Here is a 26,068-nt window from a genome sequence, read left to right on the forward strand (position 1 = left end):
AATATAAATGATGTGCAATGTAGTCCTCTTGTAACTTTTTTCTTTAAACTTGAAATTTTTCAAAATAAAAAGATTTTAGAAGTTCTTTATAGGCTCTTCCCCCACATATTTCAAAATAAAACCAAAATTGAAACTAAAATAAGAGGAAGGAAGCCCAACAGGATTAAGTTTTCCCACGACCACTGTGCAACAATTTTTTGAAAATACTAAGAACAACGTTCTTTCAGAAAAGGTGTTTTCTCCTTAGTGTGACCTGGCTTTGCCCTTTCGAGGGATGTTGACAAGTACGTGATGGCTCTGGCTGTGGAGGAGGGCCTGGAGGCTGCAGAGTGAAGCTGGCACCGGCTCCAACGAGCCTCAGGGCTGGTCCCAGGCTGGTTTGACTGAACGAAGTGGACGAGTGTGGTTTGCGTGAAACCGTCCAGGCAGGAGGAGGGCTGCACACAGCGATGGGGAAGTGAGAACAGTCCCGGGGACGGAGGGGTGGTGCTGGGGAAGCCCATCTGGATCCTTCTGTCCTCCCCCCACTCAGGAACGCAGCAGACACAGGTCAAAGGTGGGATTGATGGGGTTCAAAGTGGATGTGGCTCATGCCACTCACTCAGTGGGGATGGTGGATCTCATGAGATGCGTGCTCACACTCCCCTGCTCAAAACCTGGATGGGCTGCCCTCGACAGAGCCCAGACTCCTCAGCTGGACAAGCCAACCCTTCCCAAATTCCTATCGACCTGAGCTCCCACGAAGCTCCTCCCCAAGCCCTTTCCCAGGCTGCCCTGCCCTCGTGGAGACTCTCAGATGCGATGTGGCTGGCCACCCACAGCCATGATGCTTCTGCCAAATTCCCACTGTCTTAGGGTCTGTGAACCTTGGCAGAAATGCTGCTGTAGAAGTGAAATACCTGGGTCCCCCATGGTGTTGTAAGCACCCGAAAGCGGGGGAGGGGAGGGTGGGAAATACCCTGTGTGGTCTTTTAGTGCTAGGGACCTCAAGAAACACTTCCTAATCAAATTAACAGCCTTCCCCCCAAAAGATGTCATCTCTCCCACCTCAATAGAGTGAGACAGAGCAAGGGCTCCAAAATAGGCCAGAGGAGCCTGGGAAAGAGGACGCTTTGAGAAGGGCAGCTCTCCATGAAGATGGATGCGTCCTGGGGAAGTGCCAGGGGAAGCAGAAGTCCGTGATTACAGGACCTTCCCGTGGCCACCCAGGGGTGTTTCCAGACCTAGGATGCATCCCCTGACCTTGACTCACGGACCAGGGGTGGGGGTTGGGGGGCGGGCAGGTGGTGGCTGGCCAAGTCTCTGAGCTGAAGGCCTGGGATTGCTGGGGCCACAGACAGCTCTGCAGAGATGGGAGCACTGCTAAGAGGCCCCAGAGACTGATTTCAGGCCCCTCTCCATGGAGCAGTGCCCTCTGGCCACCTCCTCGATGCAGAGCTGAAACCAGGCCCCTTGCGGTTCCGTCAGACCTCTCTAGTTTGTTTCCTCACTTTTTTTTTAAAAGTTATCTTTTCCAACTTTAAAAAAAATTAATTAATTTATTCATATTTGGCTGCATTGGGTTTTCGTTGACGCACGCGGGCTTTCTCTAGTTGGCGAGCGGAGGCTACTCTTCGTTGTGGTGAACAGGGCTCTAGGCACGCAGGCTTCAGTGGTTGCAGCACGTGAGCTCAGTAGTTGTGGCTCGTGGGCTGTAGAGCGCAGGCTCAGTAGTTGTGGCGTGCACGGGCTTAGTTGCTCCATGGCATGTGGGATCTTCCCGGACCAGGGCTCGAACCCGTGTCCCCTGAATTGGCAGGCGGATTCTTAATCACAGAACCACCAGGGAAGTCTGTTGTTTCCTTACTTTTAAAATGGATTGGGGACTTCCTGGTGGCACAGTGGTTAAGAATCCGCCTGCCAATGCAGGGGGCACGGGTTCGAGCCCTGGTCCGGGAAGATCCCACATGCCACGGAGCAACTAAGCCTGTGCACCACAACTACTGAGCCTGCACTCTAGAGCCCAGGAGCCACAACTACTGAGCCTGCATGCCGCAACCACTGAAGCTTGCGTGCCTAGAGCCCGTGCTCCGCAACAAGAGAAGCCACCACAATGAGAAGCCCGTGCACTGCAATGAAGAGTAGCCTCGCTTGCCGCAACTAGAGAAATCCCACGCGCAGCAACGAAGACCCAATGCAGCCAAAAATAAATAAAATAAAAATAAATAAATTTGCTTAAAAAAAAAGAATATTAAAAAAAAAACATGATTCTATCATACAACCCAGCAATTCCATGGCTAGGTATCCACTCAAGAGAAACAGAAGCATATTCCTACACAACCCTTCACATGAGACTGTGCACAGAATCTTCACTCACAAGGGCCCCCAACTGGAAACCACCCAAGTTTCCATTGACTGATGTACAAAACAAACAAAACAAAACATGGTCCATTACAACAGAAGGTCATTCAGCCATACAAAGGAACACAGCACTGACACACAACAACACAGATGAAACTATAAAACACGATACTCGGTGAGAGACGCCAGACACCAAGGATCACACAGTGAATGAGTCCATTTATGTGAAACGTCCAGAGCAGGCAAATCCACAGAAATGGAAAGCAGGTGAGTGGGTGCAGAGCTGGGGGAGGGGCTGGGTGGGGACAGGAGTGACCCCTAACAGGCATGATTTCTTGGGGGGGGCAATGGAAATGTTCTAAAACTGGATCGTGATGATGGTTGCACACTCGACAAATTTACTGAAAATCTTTGAACTGCACATTTAAAATGGGTGAATTTCATAGTATGTAAATTATACCCCAATACAGACTCTTTAAAAGCATTGCCCACCCGGGCTTCCCTGGTGGCACAGTGGTTAAGAATCTGCCTACAAATGCAGGGGACACGGGTTCAAATCCTGGTCCGGGAAGATCCCACATGCCGCGGAAGAGTTAAGCCCGTGCGCCACAACTACTGAGCCCGCGTGCCACAACTACTGAAGCCTGCACACCTAGAGCCCGTGCTCTGCAACAAGAGAAGCCACTGCAATGAGAAGCCCGCGTGCCACAACGAAAAGTAGCCCCCACTCGCTGCAACTAGAGAGAAAGTCCACACACAGCAATGAAGACCCAATGCAGCTAAAAATAAATAAATTAATTTTTTTAAAAAAAGCATTGCCCACCCATCCTTAATGTGTGTTTCTGAGTAGCTTGCTCCCTCTGCAGGCCCCCTTCCCAGCAGCTCTAGTGGCCTTACCAGCTGCCACAGAACCTTGATGGAACCCCCAGGGCGAAGGAGCTGTGGGGCCAGGAAATGGACTCCCCAGTCCTTCTCATGAGAGATGTTGGAACAAGGAGCAGTCAAAGAGAAACTTTCTCAAGCCACATGGAGAGAGGACCACAGAAGTTAATGCAAGGAAAATAAGAGTTCTCCAGGAGCCAGCCTGTGGTTGCCCCAAACCCATGCCCAAGGAGAGGCAGAGCTGAAGCGCAGCTCTGCCACGTGGCAAGTTGGGCCGTGTTGAAATGACTTCCTACTATGGGGGGGTGTTGGTTGGTGTAAGAATGCCGCAGAGAGGGAAAGAATGCAGTCGTGGGGATCCTGAGGCCCGGCTCTGCCTGTGAGCCCTCCCCCCACCCTGTGGAATACTCATATCCTATGTTAGAGAGCAGGTGTGCCTGGCCCAGGCCGGAGGCAGCAGCCTGATCCTCAGTGTGGGTGGGGGGCCCTCTATGGAGTGTGCTGGGGTCGGGGGTGGCCGAGAGGGGCTGAAGACTTGCTCTTCCCGCCGGCCCACCGTGTGAGCACAGCTGCTGTGTAGCGAGGCCTCAGGAACAGAGCTGTAGGCAGGTGCAGTTCACCCTTTGCACGAATCCATCTACCGATGCGGCATTGGCCAGTGTTAGGATGGCACCCATCAGGAACTCCTTCCCAGTGGCCAGGTTTGAGACCTCCCTGGGGACCAGCACCTGGTGCCATATGGCCAGGCATGCTAGGCTCCCCACAAAGGCCTCAGGGCCATCAAACCCGCCCCCAATGCTGTCATGCTCCTGGCCTAGCATGAGGGAGCCCCCTGGAGGAATCTCATAGCCTTCCCCAAAGCGGGAGCCAGTGGCCACTAGCCTTCGGCTCATGTGGAGCCAGTACCTGCCCAGGCCCAGAATGGACGTCCAGATGACACACACATGGTGCCAACAGCCGTCTGGCAGTGGCTGGAGGGGCAGCTCCCTGAAGGCCGGGTCTCCAATCACAGAGTGGGTGGAGCCGGGGGGCAGGGAGTCTCGGCCATGCAGAACCAGCTTGTCATTTTCTTTGCTGGTGTACGAGAGGAGGGTGCCCAGGTGGCCCAAGGCTGTGCGGACCCAGCTGCAGACAGACAGGGCCCGTAAGCCAGTGAAGAAGCCGGGTGGAAGAAGATCACATTCACAGTGGACGCGTTCGGAAAGATGAGTGCAGGGCCCACGTTGCAAACTAGAAACAGAGGGGGGAGAGTCAGCCCACACCGCAAGGGGCAGCGGCTCACTTATTCTCACGTGATCAGCCTCTTACTGGTGGGAGGACTGAGAAGCAGGACACCTGGCTGAGCCACACTCCTCACCAGCAGGGGGCCCTGGATGAGTGTCTGTGGCTGCTGGAACAAATCCCCACAAACACAGTGGCTCAAAACAACACAAATTTAGCATCTCACAGTCTGGAGGTCAGAAGTCCCTGCAGGTCTCCCCGGGGTTAAAATCACAGTGTGGGCTGAGCTGGTTCCTCTGGAGGCTCCAAGGAGAAGCCCTTTGCTGCCCTCTGACGTCAGCTCCTGCCCTTGTATCTGCATCCCTGACACTGAGCCTCCTGCCTCCCTCTTATAAGGACCCTGTGATGACACTGGTCCACGGGATAATCCAGGATCAGCTCCCATCTGAAAATCCTTAATCACACCGGAAAGTCTTCTTGTCACATGAAGTGACACATTCACAGGGTCTGGAACCAGGACATGGACATCTTTGGGGGCTTCCTGCTGACCAGACTTCCTGCCAGATCTGCTTGCCAAAAGGGTAGGCGGGGCAGGGGTGGGGCACCCAGCCAGAAGCTGGGGGCAGAGCCAGGGAACGCGCTTTTCTAGCCCACTGGCCCCTTGGGTTCCAGGGTGGAGGGCGTTCTGTGGCCAGCCCCCACCTCCTCTCTTCACCTGGGGGCTCTTGTCATAATCTTTGGCAGTGGTCCTCAATTGGAGATGACTGTACTCCTGGGGGACATCTAGCAGCGTCTGCGGACAGTTTCGGTTGTCAGAACTTTGGTGGTCCCCAAACCTACAGCCCCCCTTTCCCGGGACCCCTGGTGGTGCCCTCCAGGTCAGCCCTTCAGCCCTGTCTTACTGGTGAGGCCCCTAGAACCACACAGATGGGGAGGGACCTGCTTCAGATTAATGGGCCCTGTGGGCTACAAGGCCAGACAGGGAGCAGCCTGGTCACAGCTGAGAGTTCAAGCTGAGCGGGCATCTAGTAGTTGGAGGCCAGGGATGCTGCTTAACACCGTTCAATGCCCTGGACGCTCCTACAACTAGGGACTACCCGACCCCAGACGCCAGTACAGTAGTGCCGCCATAGAGAAACCCTTACCTGCAGATGAGAGGTGGCAAAGCAGAACCGGCTTTGCAAAGGCCGGGGGGCCTCCATTGGTGGGCACAGACCCCATGGGATGCAGGCCGGGGCCCTGCAGAGAGGGTTCCTGCTGGCTATGGCTGAGGACGTCCTTGGGACCCCACCAGCCCTGACCAGGGTGATCACCAACTCTGAGTGGGCATTTACTGCCTGCGGGCAGCACCCCACTGGTGTGTGGCCTGACCTGCAGGCAGGCCATCACCTGGACGGTTCCTTTCTTTAAGGGCGGGTTTTGTGGGGTGTAAAGCAGTGTATTCTCCGCTCAGCCTGGGGAGAAGTCCTCCTGGAAGGGACTGGAGGCCTAAGGAGGCAGCAGAGGGAAAAGTGGACACTGATGGGGAAGGGCAGGCCACGGTGCTTACTCTCTCCTGGGCTCTCGGTGGGCCACATCTGCTGGCTGCCTGGGCCTGGGGACACCTGCGTCTCTTGGAGACAGCGAGCGAAGTCCAGAGGTGGGTCCCCGAGCTCAGGCGGAGCTCTGGGTGCCTGCCTGCCTGCCTGCCTGCAGCTGTGGGGAGCTTAGGCTCGATGGTCTAGGTGGGGCCGGGGTCACGCGCAGGGCGGCGGTGCCAGGGCTGGCCACTTGCAGCAGCCCCTTGAAAGCTGCCAGCCCGGCGCCCTGGCTCTGGACGAGGGGCATCAGGCGAGCCAGCATGCCGTGCACGGCCCGCACGTCCAGGGCCAGCCAGAGAGGGCGTTCCTCTGCTCCTCCTGCCCCTTCCTCTCCTGGGTGCTCCTCTCGCTCAGGGCGGCGCCCAAGGCCAGCAGCCTGTTGTCCACCTTCTGGCCTCTGCACTGAGTCTTCCACACCCAGGTCTTGAGGTGGCCCAGGTCGCCCTGCACGGCGGCCTGCAGCTGGCTGAGTGCCAGGGCCACGGCCTGGCTCTCGTGGGCCAGGCTCCAGAACCAGGCCTCCATGACGAAGGACAGGTTGTAGTTGCTGGCGATGCCCTGCAGGTGCTTTAGGGTTGCCTTTTGGAACCTCCAAAACTGTAGCGAGGACACAGGCACTCCTGGGGATTAGAGCCTCAGGGCAACGCGGTGAGGCGGCTGATCACTGCCACTAGCCCCCTCGCACCAAGCTAGAGCTCGCAGCGGCAGACAGCCCCAGGCCTGTGCTGCAGTGGGTGAGGGCGTCACAGGCGGCTCCCATCCCTCCCCGAGCACCACACTCTTTACCCCTCGACCCTCAGGGTCCTACCTGCCAGCGAGATGGCTGTGCATGGGGATCAAAGTGGGGAGTGCTTGGCGCAGCCCTGATGCCTGCAGGGCATCCGGGAACTGGCCACGGACCCGCACAGGAGTCTCTGCTCTGTGGGGGACCCGGGACATTGCTCCCCATGCCCAGCGGGCTGGCCCCCACCACCCCAGCACACCTGCAGCTACACTCCTCAGGTGGCCCCCCAGCTCCACCCAACCTCAGCTGGCTCGGCTTTAGAACAAACTCCCCAAACCCATTTTGCTATTCCAGCCATAGGTGAAAACAGGCAGCCGATAAGAACTGCAAACTCTACGCTGAGCCCACAGAGCACAGAAGCTTACTACTGTTTCTATGACTTCTGTGCTTTGTCTGGTGTCAGTTAAAAAAACTCTACTGCCCCCAACAGTGGGTATACTCACCTGTGCTTCTAGTCTACAGAGCCTCTCAAGGAATGGTTTTCTTTGCCTCTCAGGTGCGGTTTCTTGCAACAAAGCCCCACGTAGATATATGGGCACAAAAATGAGGAAGAAAGGCAGGGTTTCCTCCCCAGGCAGCCCATTCTGAGAAGGAGCGAGAGGCACCCTGGCTGCAGGAGAAGCCATCTGCTTGGAGCTCCTGCCTCCCCCACGCTTGCCCACCTCTCCTGGGCAGTGGTTTTCCTTCTTCCTCTCTGGCTTGGAGTCAGGTACCTCCTGACACCTTAACAAAAGGCATTTGCTCTGGAGACTTGGAGGTTCCCAAGGACACAAGCTTAAAACAGATGCAAACAGTTTCTTTGGAAAATAACTCTACTGGGTGCAAGCCCTGGTCCAGCTGGCTCAGAGGCAGACAGGGGCGATTGTTTTAGCAGGAGCACACGGACTCATGTTCCCACTGGAGAAGTTGAAGCAGGACACGGATCCCAGTGGGGGCAGGGGAGTCCTTAGAGCCAAGTCTGCATCGGGGACAGCAGATCCGATGAGGCCCCTCTCTCGCCCTTGGACAAGGCAAAGGAAATGGGATTGGAGCCACTTAAATTTGTCTTGGGGCCCAGGTTGTGTAGTGGGCTGAGTGGTAGGTCTCAGTCCTAACCCTGGTGCCTGTGAATGGGAGTTTATTTGAAAAAAGGGTCTTTGCAAATGTAATTAAGGATCTTGAGATGAGGTCATCTTGGATTATCCATATGAGTCCTAAAGTGTCTTTCTGAGACAAAGAGAAGATCACGTGGGGAGAAAGCCATGTGAAGATGGAGGCCGAGGCTGGGGTGAAGCTGACACAGGAGCACAAGGAGCTGGGCGGGGCAGGAAGGATCCTCCCCAGGAGCCTTCGGAGGGAATGTGGTCCTGCTGACACCTTGATCTTGGATTTCTGGCCTCCAGAGATGCAAGGGAAAAATGTTCTTGCTGTTTTAAGCTCCCCTATTTGTTGCCATTGGTTACAGCAGCCCCCGGAAACAAACACAGGCTGTCTAAGTAAATAGGGGGCGTGGGACCTCATTCTAGGGCCAGGTCCATGGACAGTTGTGACCCAGTGAGGGGAGCAGGATAAAACCATGGTCAAGGCCAAGACTTGCAGTTAAACAAGATGGCTGTGCAGAGAAGCTGGTCTCCTCTCACTCCTCAAGCGTCACTTTGATGGCAGCAAAGGAACAAAGCCAGAAGGAGACACAGGGCAAGGAGAGCAGGCAAGGAGAACTGACCCGGCGGAGCAGAGAGAACTGCAGAGGGGAGCCCGAGGGGCAAGCAGCGTGTCGGTGTCCTGGGGCTGCTGCACCCGATGACTACCCTGGGGGGTGGGAGCAGGAATTCATTCTCCCACGGCTCTGGAGGCCGCAAGTCAGAAATCAAGGTGTCAGCGGGACCACACTCCATCCGAAGGCTCCTGGGGAGGATCCTTCCTGCCTCATCCAGCTCCTGCTGTTCCTGTGGCAGCATCACCCCAACCTTGGCCTCTGTCTTCACACGGCCTTCTCCCCTGTGTGTCTCTCCTCTTCTGTCTAACAAGGACACCAGTCATTGGATTCAGAGCCCACCTGGATAATCCAGGGTGATCTTATCTTGAGATCCATAACTTAGGTACGTCCGCAAAGATCCTTTTTCCAAATAAGGTCACATTCACAGGTACAGGGATTAGGACTTGGACGTGTCTTTTTGGGGGCCACTATTCAGCCCATTACAGGGAGGTTTGAGAGGTTGGGGGGTGTCCAGGGATGGTGGGGGGCTGGGGTGAGGTGCAGGCTGGAGTGAAGAGACTCATGTCAGTCTGGATACAGAGCTGCCGGACCCCTGTCTCCTCCCTGACCCCCTGTGCTGGGCGACTGCTCCTGCACACCAGCCCAGCCCCAGCACGTGGTCCACTGGCTCTCTGGAGGTGCACTATCCAATACCAGAGCCCCAGCCACACGCAACTGTTGAGCCTTCATGAGGCTAGTCTGAGTGGAGATCCGCTGCAGGTGAAAAGTGCACACTGGATTCAAAGACTTAGTACAAAAAAGGAATGTAAAATACCTCACTATCAACAGATTTTATGTGTGATTACATTTTTAAATTTATTTATTTATTTATTTGGCAGCACCAGGTCTTAGTTACGGCATTCGGGATCTTTGTTGCTGCATGTGGGATCCAGTTCCCTGACTGGGGAGGGAGCGTGGAGTCCTAACCACTGGACCACCAGGGAAGTTCCATGATTACATGTTGAAATGGTAGTATTGTGGATGGACTGGGTTAAATAAAACACATTATTAAAATTAACTTCAGGGGCTTCCCTGGTGGCGCAGTGGTTAAGAATCTGCCTGCCAACGCAGGGGACACGGGTTCGAGCCCTGGTCTGGGAAGATCCCACATGCCGCAGAGCAACTAAGCCCATGCACCACAGCTACTGAGCCCGCATGCCACAACTACTGAAGCCTGCACGCCTAGAGCCCATGCTCTGCAACAAGAGAAGCCACCGTAATGAGAAGCCCGCACACTGCAACAAAGAGTAGTCCCTGCTCGCTCCAACTAGAGAAAGCCCATGTGTAGCAGCAAAGACCCAACTCAGTCAAAAATAAATAAATAAATAAACAAATAAATAAATATATTTTAAAAAATAAAAAAAAAATAAAATTAACTTCAGGACTTCCCTGGTGGTCCAGTGGTTAAGAACCTGCCTTCCAATGCAGGGGGTGTGTGTTCAATCCCTGGTTGGGGAACTAAGATCCCACATGCCGCGGGGCAACTAAGCTCATGCACTCTGGGGCCCATGCAATGCAACTACTGAGCCCGCGCGCACTGGAGCCCACGCGCCTCAACTAGAGAGAAGCCTGCATGCTGCAACTAAGACCCAAAGCAGCCAAATAAATAAATAAATAAAATTAACTTCACCTGTTTCTTTTTACTTTTTTTAGTATGGCTATAAAATACTTAAAATTAAATATGGGACTCACGTCATAGTTGGATTGGACAGCGTTGCACTGGAGAAAGACTCCAGGTCTGCAGGCCCCCGGGCACAGAGACAGGGGCTTTCCTTTCAATCTCTTTCATCATCCATTCTTTTTAAAAAAAATTTAGTGGAAAGCATACATATCATAAAATTCACTCATTTTAAGTGTAATGCTAACAACAAGGTATTGAAATAAATGTCTACCTATTGGACTGTGGGAGTCTGAGGGTTCTGCCAGCTTCTGGAAAGCAGCAGCCACAGCCAGGCACCTGCCCCCAGGCTGGAGAGGGGAGGGAGCTTCTTTAGCCCCAGCAGAAAACCTGCACTTACTGACAGGCAAGAGCTTCCCTGCACCCCACCAAACAAAATCCCATCCACAGGTGAGACAGAAATCTGCCCAAACAGAAAAGAAACTGGGAGACGTGCAGAGGGCCAAGGAAAGGCTCAAAGGCATTCTAAATAATACCCTCAGAGAGATAAGAAAAGCTTTGTGTCCACAAGGCAAGAAACGGGGACTTCCCTGGCGGTCCAGTGGTTAAGACTCGGCGCTTCCACTGCAGGGGGTGCGGGTTTGATCCCTGGTCAGGGAATTAAGATGCCGCATGCCTCACGGCCCAGCCAAAACAAACAAACAAAACAACAACAAAAAAACACAAGGCAAGAAACGATGCTATGAAAAAAGAAATAATCAGGAAGGAAGAAGTTGCTCTTGGAAATGAAAATTATGATTTTCCCCAAAATCAAAAAAGTAATAAAATGACTAAATAAAAAAACAAAATAAAATGCAAACAAATAGATAAGTATAACAGAAAAGCTAAAAGGCAAAATTAAGGCAATTTGTCAGAAAGAAGGCAAAAAGGCAAAGAGATAGAAAAGAGGAGAGAAAACATTGGATTGAGATCAATCTTAGAGAGTGAGAAACTTAGAGAGTGAGACTACAAGATATAGTGGAGGAAATTTTAGGAAGATAATACAGGAAGGTGCTGCAGACAAGGGCACCCATCATTTCAAGACCACATGGCAGAGCGCCAGGTCAAGGACCGGGGCCTGACTCCAAAGCTCATCTTGCCAAGTGTCAGACACCACAGATGAGATCCTAAACGTGTCCAGAGAGAAAAACCTGGTCACATGCGAAGGATTGGGACTTTCTCCAGAGGGCTGTGGGCCACCTCAGCAGCAAAGCTGGCTGCCAAAGACAGAGGAGCAAAGTGATTTTCATTTAAAATTAAGCAGTCAGAGTGGGTGGTTAGCCCAGATGGTTAGAGGGTAGTGCTGATAAAATTGTGCATCTAGCTCAAATGTGAATCCACCTGGAGCAAAGAATAAAGGCATTTTTCAGATATGCAAAGGCTTAAGAAATTTATCCTCTGTGCAGGATCTCTTGAGAAGTTACTGGGTAACAGGATTCAGGAAAATGTGGGGAATAGAGAAGGGAGGAAGCTGTAATAGGAACCGGGAGTGAGAGCCCTAGTCCAGGAGCAGCCCGGGAGAAGTTCTCGGAGAGTCCCAGCAAGGCATCATCCTCCGCTCCTCGCTCCCTCGTACCCACGCCCAACACATCCGGTCCAGCCCAGGTCAGCTCCTTCTCACCACCTGGCCCACCCTTGTCCACGCACCGGACGCCCCGCGGGGCTTTCTGCATCCGCGGTTGCCCCCTACCGTCCATTTTTCTAACTGCACCCAGGGTGGAGCTTTTAAAAGGAGACCGCTCTTGGTCACTAATTTTCTTACTCTCCCTAATTTTTCTTACCATTATCTGCCATCTGATGTATTGTACGTGTACTTTATTTGCCCCCTTGACGTGTGAACAGGAACTTTGCTTCATTCTGTGCCCTGGAAGAGTGCTTGCTGCCTCAGCAGGCAATTAGTTAATGTATGTTGAATGAATAAATGTTTTCCATGTCACCTCAACGGCCTTCTGGGCTGAAACAGTACCTCTTTGAGAAGTCTTCCCAGATCGCTCCCCAAGGTCGCCATAGGACGTTCTGCCAAGACTGAAGGTCCTATATCTACGCTGTGCATTGTGTCAGGTGGCTATCGAGCCCTTGACACGTGGACAGTGCAACCAAGGAACTGACCCGGTGGCTGGTGGCTACCGTGCTGAACGGTGAAGCACCTGTCCCAGGACATCCATCAATACCCGAAATCACCCCAGTTGCGACTTCTTCCTAGTCTGTGGCCCGTTTCCCTGCAAAGGTCGTGGCTTGCGGAGAGCGGGCCATACCTCTGGGCGGGCGGCGAGGCCGCACACGCGTTTGGTGCCCAGTAGGAGTTTGTGGAGGCACGCACGTGTGAGCTCAGGAGAGATTGGGGCTCGCGAGCGGGGGAAGGGCGGGAGGAGGTCACTCCGGGAAGACCGACGCTGAGGCTGAGGGAAGGCAGGCGGGCGCAGAAGTGCTGGACTCCAAGCCACCTGCCGCGCAGCCCAAAGCACACTGCCCCGCCCACCAGGAACCACGCCCACTCGGGCCCCGCCCCCATGTGCCCTGCCCCGGCGCAGGCGCAGATACAGCCGCCTGTCCCACGCGTCTTCCGGCTCGCAGGTTCGCCGCAGATTCGTCACCAGCTGCCCCTAGTACCGGCGCCACAGGCTCAAAAAATTCAGCACCAGCTCTACCAGGGCCCTGGGAACTTTTGCTCTGCGGCCGCGTGAGCTGGACCGCGAACCGAGCGCAGAGCTGGGCCGCGGGGGCTGTGGCGAATCGGCGACGGGTCGGTATTGGCGGAGTGAGCGGGACGCAGCGCGGGGTGTCGACTCTGCGGATCCGGCGGGTGCGCGCTCCCGTGTGACCGCTGCCCGTCCGGAGGTCCCCGCCCGCCCCGACACCCCATCCTGTCCCCCGAGGACCGCTGCCCGCCGCGCCACTAGGTGGGCTCCGGGCGCACGCTGGGGAGCGGGCGCGGGGCCGGGCGATCGCTAGCCGGTCTCCACACCCCAAGAAGGAGCCCGCGTGGACCGGGCTGGGCGAGGAGGCCCAGGCCAGTGGGGACACTTCTTGGGCCCCTAGTGCATCCCGACCTAGTGGCTGGGTGCACTGATGACAGACAGGTGTCTACTTAATGGCGCTCGTGCTGCAGGGGCGCCCGACCCGAAGTAAATGCAACCTGCAGATGGTTTTGGTTTCTGGGAAGGAAGGGAGCTTGGCAAGGTGAACCACAGGTGGATACGTCAGGGAGTTAGAAGTGCTGATGGGTCTCCCAACCTCAGCTCCCTTGACATTTGGGTTTGGATACTCCTGTTGTGGGGGCTGTCCTGCGTAATGGGGTATATGGGATGTTTACCAGCATCCCTGGCCTCAGCCACCCACTAGAGGCAGAGTAGCACCTCCGGTTGTGACATCTAAGGTGTCTCCAGACATGGGTCCCTGGGGCGTGGTTGCCCTTCTGCAGAGGGCACCATGGAAGCCTTGGACCATGAAACCTTCCCTCGTCGAGGGTGGGAGAGCGGGCTTTCTGAGAATATGTGAAAAGTGCTTCCTTATCCGAGACTGAGTCCCACGTGGATGATGACAGCTCCCTGGACTTCCTTTCTCACGTGCCTTTCCTGTGAACTCCAGGATGGATCCTGAGGTCTCTGCCGTCCGGCTCACCGTCTGGGAGGCTGTTCACATCCTTTCATCTTCTGAGGATGGGGGCCGCATCTTCTGTACCCTGGGGTCCCTGAAGCGCTATCTTGGTGAAACGGAGAATCCAGCCCTCCCTGAGGAGCAGGAGGAGTTTGCCAGGATCCACTTTTCCACCTTTCTCAGATGTCTGGTCGGCAAGCTGAGCCCCGACTGGCTGGAGCTGCTGCCTGATGGCCAAATGGAGGAGCTGTGGGCCAGCTTCTTCCTGGAGGGCCCGGCTGACCAAGCCTTCCTGGTGCTGATGGAGTCCATCGAGGGTGCTGCCAGGTGAGCTGGGCTGGGTCTGATTATGGGGTCACTTTAACACCTGAAGGATTTCGAACCAACGGGTTCTCCAAATTCTGTGAGAGTTTGGCATCCTGAAAGGTGAAAGAATAAAACCTATGCACGTCAGAGCACTGAACTAAAAGCGGGTTGCGTTAATCTCCTGTGATGGGAAGGCCCTAGCCTTCTGTCTTGCCATGTGGGCCAGGGGGCAGCAGGAGTGTTTGCATTCGCGCTTATGTGGTCTAGGTAGGCAGTGGGCGTGGCCATCCTCCTGGGGCCCCTTCACTCTGTGGCCCCCAGCTCTGTGTGAGGCACCCCAGCAAACTCATTCCCTCAACATCAAGCCCACCATGGTCCTTGCGGGGAAGCTGTGTCATTGGGAAGCTGGATTTTCAGCAGTTGCTGTGGAAGTCAGTGGGTCCGGTGATTCCAAGGTGGGGAAGCTGCGTGGGGCTGGCAGGCTTTCATGCCCCTCCTAGGAAGCGAGGCTGTTTACACCTGCTCTTGGTTCAGCCCCAGCTTCTGTCTGATGAAGATGGCGCAACTGCTGGCCAGGTTCCTGAGCGTGGGCAGGATGGCCGCTGTGATGGAGGGGCAGTGTCGGCAGCAGGCAGGGCCAGCCTTCCCCCTGCTCCAGGAGACACTTCTCACCAAGGTGGTGGGCCTGCCCGATCGCCTGGGCAACCGTCTGCAGCGGGAGAACCTGGCCACATTCTTCCCTCAGAACTACTTCCCTCTGCTGGGCGAGGAAGTCCTGCGGGTGCTGCAGGTGGTCGTGGACTCTCTCCGAGGTGAGAGCCCCTCTTCTAACAGCCTCCTCAGGCCATCGTCCCCTCCCTCCCTCCCAGGGCTCCGAGGACTTTGCCATCTCTGGCAGTGCCATCGTCCAGTCAGACGTTATCACATGTCTGGGGCGGCAGCCACCCAGCCGTGAAGTTTCACCCACAGCTCTGCTGCCTTGGAGGTGGAGCTGACCCGTAAGCCCTGCAGTCCTTGGTTGGATGTCCAGGTGGGGCTGCTCACCGCCCGGCCCCTCACTCAGAATAAGGGAACGTCCACAGTCTGGAAACCAAAAAGCTCTTACTGTGAGGAGGGTCCGTCCAAGGTGGCTGCCGGCTGCGGTGCCCATGGCCTTGTCATCGTGGGTGGAGGACCTCGGTGCTCTGGTGTCTGGTGGTGGTGCTGGGGGCCGACTCTGAGGGAGCTCTCTGCACCTGGGGGCCATGGGAGCAGCTTCCTGCCCACCCTCTCCACTAATCATGGTCTCTGGAGCATTAGGGACGTGGCTTCCCCACGTGTGTGTTCCAAGAGCCGAGAGAAGCCAGGGGCCATGGCGGCCTGAGTGGGGGTGGGCGTCAGGTGGTGAACAGCGGGCGGGCTGTCCGAGCCACTGCCCTTTCCCCCAGTGAGGCCCTGCCTTCCCTGCGGCCCCGGCCCCTGCACTGCCCCCACCCTGGCCCGAGCCCCTCATCTCGCCTGGATTCTTACACAGTCTCCCACGTGCCCTCCTGTCTTGTCTGAGCTGAGCAACTGCATGATGCTGTTACCATGAGCCACACTCAGAATCTTCCAGCATCTCTGCTCCCGCCTCCTCCCAGCTCTGGACTGGCGGGCGTTCCTGCTTGGGACGCCCCATGCTCTGGCCTCAAGTGCCTCTTCTCAGGGCCGCCTTTCTGGTCACCCTGTTTAGTGTCGTAGCTGCTGGCTTGTCCTCTCCCTGGAACTGGCCATCCTCTACGGTGCTCAGAGGGGCCCCGCCCTGTTGTCCGACTCCCCCCCCCGGAGTGAGCTGTGGGCTGGGGCTTGTGCGCACTGCCGACCCGGCGCTCAGAGTGGTGGCTGATGCAGGCCGGTGGTCCTCACGGGTGTTGAGAGAAATAGACCTAAGTATTGTGTCCTTGGGGCTGGAGTTCTGCCCACACCTCGCAGACTGTTCTGCCTTCGTGGACGCGGGTCGTGAGAGGTCGCCTGTCTGCCCACGGTTAACCGCACATGGCGAGTGGCTGCCCTGGGAGACGGCGAGTGGCTGCCCTGGGAGACGGCCAGGTGGCACTCGGCAGGGGGCCGCAGGGGTGAGGCCTGTGCTGCTCTGTGGGGCCCCCTTGTGTCTGCACACCCCTGCTCCCCCTGCTGTGTCCCTGAGCATTACTGTCTCGGGGGAGGGAACCACGCCGGGGGATGTGTGCGCCTGCGTTTCTCCAGCCAAAGTGTCCAAGCGGGGTTCCAGCTGGGCCGCCCAGCCCCTGCTCTGGCTGGGAGGGGCGGCCTGCCCGGGTGTCCTGAATGCCTCTGGAGCAATGTCCCCTTCATCCTGTGAGTGGCTGCGTTGAATTCTGTCTTGGCAGGATCCCAAACGCCCATCTTTAGATCTCAGATACTGCGTTTGCATCATGCGCGGGGCCATCTGTCTCCTGGTCGGTCCCATCACCCCTGGCTCCTCTGGGGCTGCTGCCGCCACCCACCTTCTCCTTGTTCCTCCGTCCTCATTTCCTCCCTGTGGTGCTTAGAGCCCCTCCTCTTCACTGGGCCCCTCTGGTGCTGCCGCCTCCTGGTGCCCTGCAGTGGTCCCTGCTTTGTAGGATCACTGTGAACATAATGCTTTTTAAATGATTATTTTCATTGGCTCTTTGAGTTGGAAACAATGCTGGTGTGGTTGGAATTAGACTGAACAAGTTGGCAGTTTTACAACGTGGGATCCGCCTGGAACAAGGTCTGTCTCTGCTCAGCCAGGTGCACGTTGATGGCCTTACCACCGTCTCCTTCCTGTCCCAGGTGGCCTGGACTGCTCCGTCTCCTTCCTGTCTCAGGTCCTGGGGAAAGCCTGCGTCCACGGGAGACAGAGTGAGTGTTCGTCGTGGGAGAAGCTGCGGCACGTCCCGGGAGGGGTGGGCTGTGTGGATCCCTTGTGGGGAGTTGCTGAGGTCCCCTTGCCTGGGTCTGGCCCTGCTGGGCCCCTGGGTAGGGGCTTGGCTCTGTGACAGGTGGGCCTGTGGGCTGCAGACACTGGACGCCCCATGGCTCCTGGGCTCAGGGCCCCTGTGTGCTTCCCCTCAGAGGAGATCCTGGGCGTGCTTGTGCCCCGGCTGACGGTGCTCACCCAGGGCAGCTGCCTCTGGCAGCGGGTCTGCTGGTGCCTGGTGGAGCGCGTGCCCGACTGGGCCATGGAGGCCGTGCTGAAGGGGTTCGTGGAGGCTGCCCCAGGGTAAGAAGTAAGGCATCCTTCCTGCTGCAAACGCTTCTCCCCCAGGAGGGCGGGCAGTGGGGATCCAAACGACTCCTGCCTATGTGGGGTCAACACTCATGGGACGTGGGTGGTGGCCCCTCTGTCTGGTGGCCGGTCATTTCGTAGAGTTTGGCTGTGCAAAAGCCCATCTTTCCCACTCCTGACGGCTGGGCTGGGCCCCCCAGTCCTCACCTGGCTGGACTGAGACGGAGGCTGCAGCTTCTCTGCAGCCTGAGGGTCCCTGTTCTCAGAAAACCCAAATCATGCAGGAGGGTGTGTGGGGAACGCAGCTTCCTCCCACCTGGTGGCTGTGGTGACTTCCCTGTGTGCCCGTCCACCTCTGTGTCTGTGAGCAAGGGGGTCTGCGGGCCATGTTCCTGAAAGGGCAATGCTGGGTCGCTTGGTTGTCATCCACGTTCCTTCAGACCGTCTCCCGGCATGAAGGGCCTGTTTCTCTGCCAAAGACGTTTCCTCCCTGTTTGACTTCACATTTTTTTGATCCTGGCTGAGGGTGTGTGTTTTGAAGGCATCACGAACCATCTGATCGAGTCTTTTACTCGCCTGTGTGAAGGCTCCTCGTGAGGGGTGGCCCCCACCTTAACACAGGCCTGGGTCTGTCCTGGCCGCACCACTGGTTTGGCTCCTCTGAGACGTCCTAACTGCCCTGTGAGCCCAGCATACCATGGGTCACTGGGTAGGGCTCAGCCTTCTCTGTCACCGGGGCTGTCGTGCTGTCTGCCCCAGGGCTGTAGGTCACTTTGCCTGGGTCTTTCTCTTCGACTTTATCAGTTTTCTTGTTTTTTCTTTTTCTTTTAACCTTCACGTCTTTGATTTGAGGGACGAGGAGGGGAACACAGCCTCACCTCCTTCCGTGCTGGCGGGAGCGTGTGTTGAGCTCTCACTCGCTAAAGGAAGCAGGGTCTCAGTCTAGATTGGGATCTGCAGACTACGGCCTTTGGGTCGAATATGGCTTACTGTGTTTTTGTAAGTAAAGTTTTATCAGCAAACAGCCACACTCAGCCGTGTACCTACCTGCCGTCGCTGCTCTCAGCTACCGTGTCTCTACAGAGCCTAATGGCCTGTCAGCCTGGCCCTTCACAGAGAAAGCTGGCTGCCCTGGTCTAGGCAGAGCATTTCACCTGGACTGGTTGGGGCAGGCAAGGGATGTCCTCTTGTGTCCAGTCGCTGGGCTCCCTGGTTTCCGCATTTACTGGGAGGAGAGAGAGTTAGGACTGACTCAGGGCTGAAGCACCTGCGCGGCTCCCTGGTGGTTAGCGCGGAGCCCGGGGGTCCAGTGTGGATCCATGGGATTCGGAGTTGTGCTTCTCTCTCTCCCCACCACTATGCCTCGCAGGCCTGAAGTCCTCTCACGGCTGCTGGGGAACGTGGTGACAAAGAGTAAGAAGGCCCAGTTTGTAATGACCCGGAAGCTGCTATTCCTACAGTACAGCTGCACGGTGAGGGTGCCGGCCGGGGGTGGTAGCTGCGGCAGGTGGGGCTGGAGCAGTGCTCGGCTGCCCGGACATGTCGCTGGCCTTCAGCCCAGACCGTCCCGCCCCTGGGCTCCCCGGGCCGGGCGGGTGGTGTCTGCCTGGCAGACGGTAAGAGGACGCCAGCTCTGTCGCAGATGCCCATGCTGCAGAGCCTGCTGGGCTACCTGGCCATGGACAGCCAGCGGCGCTCACTCCTCATGCAGGTAAGCGCTGCCTGTGCAGGTAAGGGACCCTCAGTCCCCGCGGGAGAGCATTCCTGCCTGGGGTGGAGGGCGCTGGCTGGAGCCTCTCTGGGGCTGTGGGGACATGGGCACCAAGGCCCACGAGGTTCCGGGATGCGTTGGGGAGGCGGGGGCTGTCTGCCAGGCCGAGCCTACCACCCACCAGGCGCTGAAGGAGCTCCTGGAGACGTGGGGCAGCAGCAGTGCCATCCGCCATGCGCCCCTGGTGCAGCAGCGCTACATCAGCAAGGCCATCCTCATCTGCCTGGCGCACCTGGGGGAGGCGGAGCTCCGGGACAGCCGGGATGGTGAGCGCGCAGTGGGTGCCCCTTCCCCACTGCCCCCGCCGGAGCGCCATCCTCCCCCCAGCTCAGCCTATGCGCATCGGTGCTTTCAGAGTTGTTGGCCAGCTTGATGGAGGGAGTGAAGAGCCGCCTGGACAGCAGCCTGCCCCCTGTGCGCCACTTGGGCATGATCGTGGCTGAGGTGGCCAGCGCCCGGATCCACCCCGAGGGGCCTCCCCTGAAGTTCCAGGTGAGCAAAGGCTGCGCCTGCCACGCTCTCCCTGAGCTGCCGACACTCCTGCCCCAATGTCACCCTGCCTGCCTGTGTCCAGGACCACAGAGATCTGTGCTTGGTGTCGAGTTGGTGGCCTGCTGAGGCCACGGCTGGGAGGGGAGTGGAGGTGCAGCCCCTCAGCTGGTGCCTGAGCACGTGTCCCCAGGTGGATTCTCTAGACGGGACTCTCAGGCCTCCCCTCCATCTGCCGAGCCCTCTGGGATGTCCTTGGAGACGGTGCCACATCTGCTCTGTATCTGGGGGATTCCCAGGCCCTCCAGCCTTCAGCCCCCCCAGTGCTACCCTCTGCAGAGGGGGAAACCTGGACAGTTGCTCTTGAAAGACCGTTGGCTGCCAGAGGCCAGAAGCGCAGACTGCGGGCTGTGATGGGAGGGCCTCGCAGGGGCCCAGCTGTACCACTCCCACTGCTCCTGTCCCAGCCAACTCCAGCACATCTGCGTTGCAGTATGAAGAGGATGAGCTGACCCGTGAGATGCTGGCTTTGGCCATGCCCTGGCCCGCGGCTGACGGCCCCTCAGAGGCGGGGTGAGGGTCTCTGTGCCCCGATCCTTGGTCCCCACCTGGAGCTCTGGGCATGGTGGGCCAGGTGGGGTGGCTGCTGCACACCTGTTACTCCTGTCCTGCTATTGCTGAGGCAGAAGCTAAGATGAGGGCGGGGGCGGTGAGAGCGCTTCCTCGGGAAGCATGGGTTCTGGGATGAGAGACTTGTGGGGCACGCCTGAGGGATCCTTCTCTGTCCCCAAAGCCTGTCTTTCGCTCCGGTCAGTGGAGAGACTCCTGACAGAGAGACTGTGGACCGCAGTGGACCCCAGGCTGGGCCTGAGGGCTCCGACTCCGAGCTGGACAGGTGGGGGCAGCCCCACGGGGAAGAGTGCGAGGGTCCTGGCGGGGCCCACCTCAGGGTGTGGGCCCTGCGGCGCCGGTTCCCTCTGCCTCACGAGTCCTCCTCCCACCCGGAAATCAGCCCACGGGGCTCTCAGCCCGGCAGCCATTCCCGAAGCTTCAGGGACTGGGGGTGAGTCCCGGGTGACAGGCAGGTCTGCGTGTCTGTTCTTCTTCCTCAGTGATGATGAGTTTGTCCCCTACGACATGTCGGTAGACAGGGAGCAGAGAAGCAGCAAGGCGCCCTCGTATGTGCGGGGCTGTTTGGAAGGTACGCCCCCGCCCCTGCCCTGGGTCCCCCGCATGCTGCCCACCCTGCCCGCTGGCTCCGCCTCACTCAGGCACCATGTGGGTTCTGGGCAGCTCTGACCGGGTCCGAGGACTGGGAGCGCTGGGAGGCGGCCCTGTGGGCCCTCGAGGGGCTGATTTTCAGGAGCCCGGCTGCCACTCAGGAGGTGAGCGCATGAGGGCTGGGCTGTCAGGGTCGCAGGAGGTGGGTGATGGCTTGGCAAGGGCATGTGTCTTCAGGGAGCCCCATGTGGCCCACATGGGCCTTGGCAGCGGGGCCTCTGCCAGGGTGGAGGGCGGGGGGCGCAGCCCAGGCTCCTCAAGACAGGCCCCTTCTGTCGAGCACCCTAACCCTGTGCGCAGGTGAGCATGGAGCTGGCCAAGGTGCTGCTGCACCTGGAGGAGAAGACAGCCGTGGCGGGGTTCGAGGGGCTGCGCCAGAGGGCCCTGGTGGCCCTCACAGTCACAGACCCGGCTCGGGTGAGTCCCCGCGGCTGAGTGGAGCCCGGGTTGTGCCCCCAGCAGGGGCTGTGCTGGGGCCCTGTCTCCGGGATTGTGGTCCTCAGAGGCCTCTCGTCTGCCCGGCCTAGGTGGCGGAGTACCTGACCGCACAGTTCTATGCCCTCAACTACAGCCTCCGGCAGCGCATGGACATTCTGGATGTAAGTGCCTGGGCCTCTGTCCCACTCATCAGGGCTGGACTGGAAGGCCTGGTGCAAAGCCCCTGGAGGGGGTGCAAGCATTTGCCAGAATCTATAGGGATGGGACCACAGGCCTCCCCAAGCCCCTTGTTGCCAGACCTGAGAGGCTGGGACCAGCGTCTGTCTGATGTTTTCTTGACAGAGCATGGGCTTCAGGGGCTGCATTCTTTGTTTTAGATAACAGCGTTACTGAGGTATGACGCACACACCATAAAATTCAGTCTTAAAATAAGCAGAATGTGGTGGGTTCATACAGTGGAATATTACTTGGTCTTAAAAAGGAACGAAATTCTGACACCGTGCTCAGGGAAATAAGCCAGACTCAAAAGGACAAATAGCGTACGATTCCACCTACGTGAGGTCCCTGCAGCCGTCAGATTCACAGAGGAAGAGAGCGGATGGTGGGTGCCAGGGGCTGGGGGAGGGGTGGGGAGTCAGGGTTTAATGGGACAGAGGTTCAGTTTGGGAGGATGAGAAAGTTCTGGAGGTGCTGGTGGTGACGGCGGCACCATGAGTTTACCTGGTGCCGCTGAGCCGCGCTGAAGAACGATTACCATGGTGAACGACACACCACGTGTGTTCGTCACAGTGACACAGAGACTAAGACAAAGCTGAAAAAAAGTTCAGCGTTTCCGTGTTTACAGTTCAGGGGCGTTTGGTACTTTCCCGACGTCGTGTAACCATCACGTCCACCTGCTTTCAGGACGTCCCACGTCACGCTCAAAAGAACCCAAGACGCTCCCTCCCCGCCCCCCCCCAACCCCGCAGTCAGTCTGCTCTGTCTGTGCATCTGCCTGTCCTGGGTGCTTCCTAAAAACGAAGTTGCACGTGTGGCCTCCGGGTCCGGCTCCGTCCACATATGGCCTGGGCTGGGGTTCCTTCCCTTACCCTGAGAGGTGGGGGTGGCGGGATTGGATGGGCTTCGGGAGAAGTGACCAAAGGTTTCAGGCTCGTCAGCAGGGAGCACGCCCACCTCCCTTCTGTCCCCCGACAAAGTGAAGTGAGCCTAAGGGACTCGAACTGACTAGCATGGGGTTCCCAGAACCTCCCCCCTGAGGACTGCCGGGGCCTTCGAGGGCACCCGATTCACCTTGAAATTTGGAAGATGGCATCCTTCCCCAGTGGGATGGCGGCTACCCCGGGTGTCTCCTCTCTTCTAGGTCCTGACTCTGGCCGCCCAGGAGCTGTCTCGGCCGGGGCGCCTTGGGAAGGCTCCCCAGCGGGGCTCCCCAGACCCTGGCTCCCAGCCTGGTGGTGCTGTGGTCCCGGCCTGGCGGGCGGTGGTGGAGGAGCGCGTCAGGCGTAAGACCCGGCGGTTTTCCAAGGTCAGCCAGGCCCTGGGGTGGCCTCTTGGGTGGGACCTCTGCCCCGAGGGGACAGTGACCACAGTGTCCTGTGAAGGGAGGGTTTTTGGTACAAACTGAGTGATGTGACACATGCTGTTAGGGCATCACACTGAAGTGACTTTAAAACGTGAATGCAGCGTTAAAACGTGTGAAAACAGCCCTGAGGGTTCTCTGTTGGCAACAACTGGCCTGGCGTGTGCTGGGTCATTGGGGTCCCTCTAGGCCGGGGCTGAACGTGCTCTCCTGGGACGTTGGGCCATGTCTGGAGACATTCTCAGTCATCACCGGGGGTGGGGGGTGGTGCCTGCTCCTCTGGTGCTCAGGACCACCCCTCCCAAGTGTCCCCGAGTGTCCCTGGTGTGAGGTCCCCAGGCAAGGCTGTGCCCTGTGCCCTGCCTGGCGCCTTGTGAGCACGTGTGTTTGGCAGGGCTCTGTGGGGCGGGCACTAGCCGTTGGCCCCAACGAATTCAACTCGGTGGCTGGCTACTTCTTCTTCCCCCTCCTTCAACATTTTGACAGGTGAGAGAGTTTTCTGGAGGCCTGTGATTTGGGTAACAGGAGCCCTGGCACCCGTGGGTGGGAGGGTCCCTAGGGTGGGGGCTAAAGTGGGATTTGGGTTCAGGGGGGTCAGGAACTCGGCTGTGATTGTTTGTAGCTTAAATCAAGTGACGTGAGGGCATTAGGCATCAGGGTGTCCGTTATCTCCAGATGCTGGGTTCATGGTGGGGCTGGGGCCAGAGCCTCACCCTGGTGCCTCGACCCGGCATGCCCTGCCGCCCCTGTGCGCATCCTTGTCCTGCCTCAGCCCGAGCGGGGTGCAGATATCCCCCAGCCATCGCCACGTGGGTGCAAGGCTCTGTGGACAGAGGGAAGGGCCTGGAGCCCTTTGCTGCAGAGGCCCCACAGGCAGCGGTCCTGCTTCCTGATCCAGGCCCGGGCTTGACCAGGCGGCCTTGCAAAGTGACGGGGAGTCTGTCCAACACCTTCTTGTGGCTCTGGGCGCCATGTGGGGACAGGCAGTGAGGAGGGGCGTCCAGGGGCTTGGGGTGCCCTTGGTGGCCCACGAGGTTGGGGAGCCGGCCCTGAGTGCCTGGCCTGCACCATTCACTGGGTTCTGTGTTGTAGGCCTCTAGTGACTTTCGACCTTTTGGGAGATGACCAGTTGGTTCTTGGGAGACTGGCCCACACCTTAGGGGCCCTGATGTACCTGGCTGTGAACACCACGGTGAGCTGGGACCCCGTTCCTCTGGCATCTGATGGCTCACCTCCTGTGGGGTCTGCGCCATGTTCTGTCCCCCTGTGGGCCTTGCCTTGGGACAGGAGTGTTTGGACCCGAGGATGGGGTCTGAGGCGGGGACTGCTGTGTGCCAGGACCCCTGCCTACTGGCTTTTGCTGTTTCAGGTGGCTGTGCCCATGGGCAAGGCCCTGCTGGAGTTCGTGTGGGCCCTTCGTTTCCATGGTGACGCGTGAGTAGCTACAGGGCTGAGGGGAGTCGGATGGGGTGGGGGTCCTGAATCCTGCTGGAAAGTGGACAGTGGGAGGTGGGTGGCGGCTTCCGGGGTGGCCGAGAGGCAGCCTGGCTGGGCGCTCCTGCAGCAGGAAGGGCCGGCGGGGCTTCCCTGGCGTGGGTGGAGGGCGCCAGGCTGCGGCTCCTCACGGCTCAGGCTCCTGCCTTCTCCGCAGCTATGTGCGCCAGGGCTTGCTGTCTGCTGTCTCCGCCGTCCTCCTCAGCGTTCCGGCTGAGCGGCTGCTGGCAGACCTGCTGGACGAGCTGCTGGAGGCCCGGTCCTGGCTGGGAGGTGAGTGCTAGGCCGGGGTCACCGTGGCCAGGCGGCGGGAGGTTGGTGCAGCCTGGAGGGGCCGGGAGGCCGTCAGCTCGTGGGCAGCGTGGCCCAGTCCCCAGCCCAGCATGAGCGTCATGTGGCTCCCGTTTGTGTGCTGAGTGTCCTCAGTGTGGGGGTGGGGAAATGGCTGCTGTCGGGTCACTTTGACTTTGGGGAGTCCTGCGGGGAAGGTGCCCAGATGTTGGGGTGGCACCTGTATATGCTGGAAAGTTCCATCCTCAGCAGAGTTACAGTGGTGATTGGCATTTTGCCACATTTTCTCTGGCGGCCACCCCTTCCCCACACACGTGCTCTTTTAAAAAAGTCTCTGTCGCCAGTAGTACCCCCACCTGTGGGCACTTGAGCCACGGCCCTCAGAGCCACCGTGCCCGTGTCCACCCTCGGGGCTCGCAGCTCATCTGCATCCACACTGGCAGGCCCGGTGGTTCTGATGGCGGCCTTTCTCTCCCTTTCTGCCAACCCTGCCCGGCGAGGCAGCCCATGAGCCTCCTAGGCTCCCGAAGGCCAGCCCCCTGACATGGGTGTCCGAGCACATCTGCATTCGGTGTGTTGGGACGGCTTGGGGCCTTGTGCTGTGGGTGCAGGTGCCTCCCCGGCCGGGCTCCTGGCCCCAGGTGCTAAGGAGCCCTTTGTCAGCGTCTGAGGAGATTCTGGTGCCACGCGGGGCTCATTCAGGAGGCCTCAAATGAGAGCAGCTGAAGAGGGCTGGCCCGCTCAGTGCTGTGACGCTGCCCACGCTTCCATTTCTCTCTTTGCAGACGTGGCCGAGAAGGACCCAGACAAGGACTGCAGGCTGCTGGCGGTGAAGGCACTACTGCTTCTGGAGAAGCTCCGAGATAAGCTCCTCCCACTCTCCTCTCCTTAGCCCCCGACCCTCGGAAGGCACGTCCCACTGGAAGAGTGTGGGCTGGGGGCCAGCACGTGGGGCGGAGGTGCAGCTGGTACAGCCTGGAGTGTCTGCGGCTCAGCGAAGACTCTGCATCAGGGCCTCGGGTTCTGCCCCCCACAGACTGGGACTGGGATGTGGCCTCTGAGGCTTGGGCTCCAGGATGGCTGCTCAGCCCGGTGCCTCCGTGCAGCTTGTAGACTGCAGAGCTGGGGCCACTGGGCCTGGGGGCTTCTTAGCAATGTGCCCCCAGCCCTTCCTCACCGAAAAGGCCAGGGACTTTAAGAACAACAGAAAAGGAAGAATAAAAGAGGTGCAGGAGCTCTTTATGGTTCTCACTCCTGCAGGGAGCCTGGTGCCCACACACGGCCCCCTGAAGGGGAGACATGGAAATGGGGGCAGGAAGGGGACACGGGCCTCTGAGAAAACAGACTTTATTTGGAGAATTTCGGCAGCTGGTGGGTGGAGCTGGGGGTGGGAA

General features: G+C 58.2%; 2 protein-coding genes across 2 annotated transcripts; one reads left to right on the plus strand and one right to left on the minus strand.

The window, feature by feature from the left end:
- Positions 1 to 3,809: 3,809 nt before the first annotated feature.
- Positions 3,810 to 13,062, minus strand: PTX4 (pentraxin 4). The gene is given in 9 exon segments (XM_029220832.1): positions 3,810 to 4,390; positions 4,393 to 4,452; positions 5,146 to 5,236; positions 6,133 to 6,291; positions 6,294 to 6,620; positions 7,251 to 7,391; positions 12,455 to 12,598; positions 12,695 to 12,802; positions 12,898 to 13,062. Coding segments are annotated over 9 exon segments (1,776 nt in total).
- On the plus strand, positions 12,993 to 25,908 carry TELO2 (telomere maintenance 2). Its single transcript, XM_029219987.1, has 21 exons — positions 12,993 to 13,099; positions 13,788 to 14,123; positions 14,637 to 14,914; positions 16,896 to 16,964; positions 17,178 to 17,325; positions 18,701 to 18,803; positions 18,974 to 19,042; positions 19,227 to 19,368; positions 19,458 to 19,594; positions 20,085 to 20,164; positions 20,385 to 20,486; positions 20,704 to 20,792; positions 20,885 to 20,976; positions 21,173 to 21,289; positions 21,400 to 21,471; positions 22,671 to 22,835; positions 23,284 to 23,375; positions 23,982 to 24,081; positions 24,259 to 24,323; positions 24,541 to 24,656; positions 25,460 to 25,908. The coding sequence occupies exons 2-21, from the start codon at positions 13,789 to 13,791 to the stop codon at positions 25,564 to 25,566; spliced, it is 2,478 nt and encodes an 825-aa protein (XP_029075820.1). The 5' UTR covers positions 12,993 to 13,099; position 13,788; the 3' UTR covers positions 25,567 to 25,908.
- Positions 25,909 to 26,068: the final 160 nt, after the last annotated feature.

Source organism: Monodon monoceros, unplaced genomic scaffold (genome assembly GCF_005190385.1).
Source record: "Monodon monoceros isolate NGI ecotype Baffin Bay Population unplaced genomic scaffold, NGI_Narwhal_1 Super_Scaffold_13, whole genome shotgun sequence".
NCBI lineage: Eukaryota > Metazoa > Chordata > Mammalia > Artiodactyla > Monodontidae > Monodon > Monodon monoceros.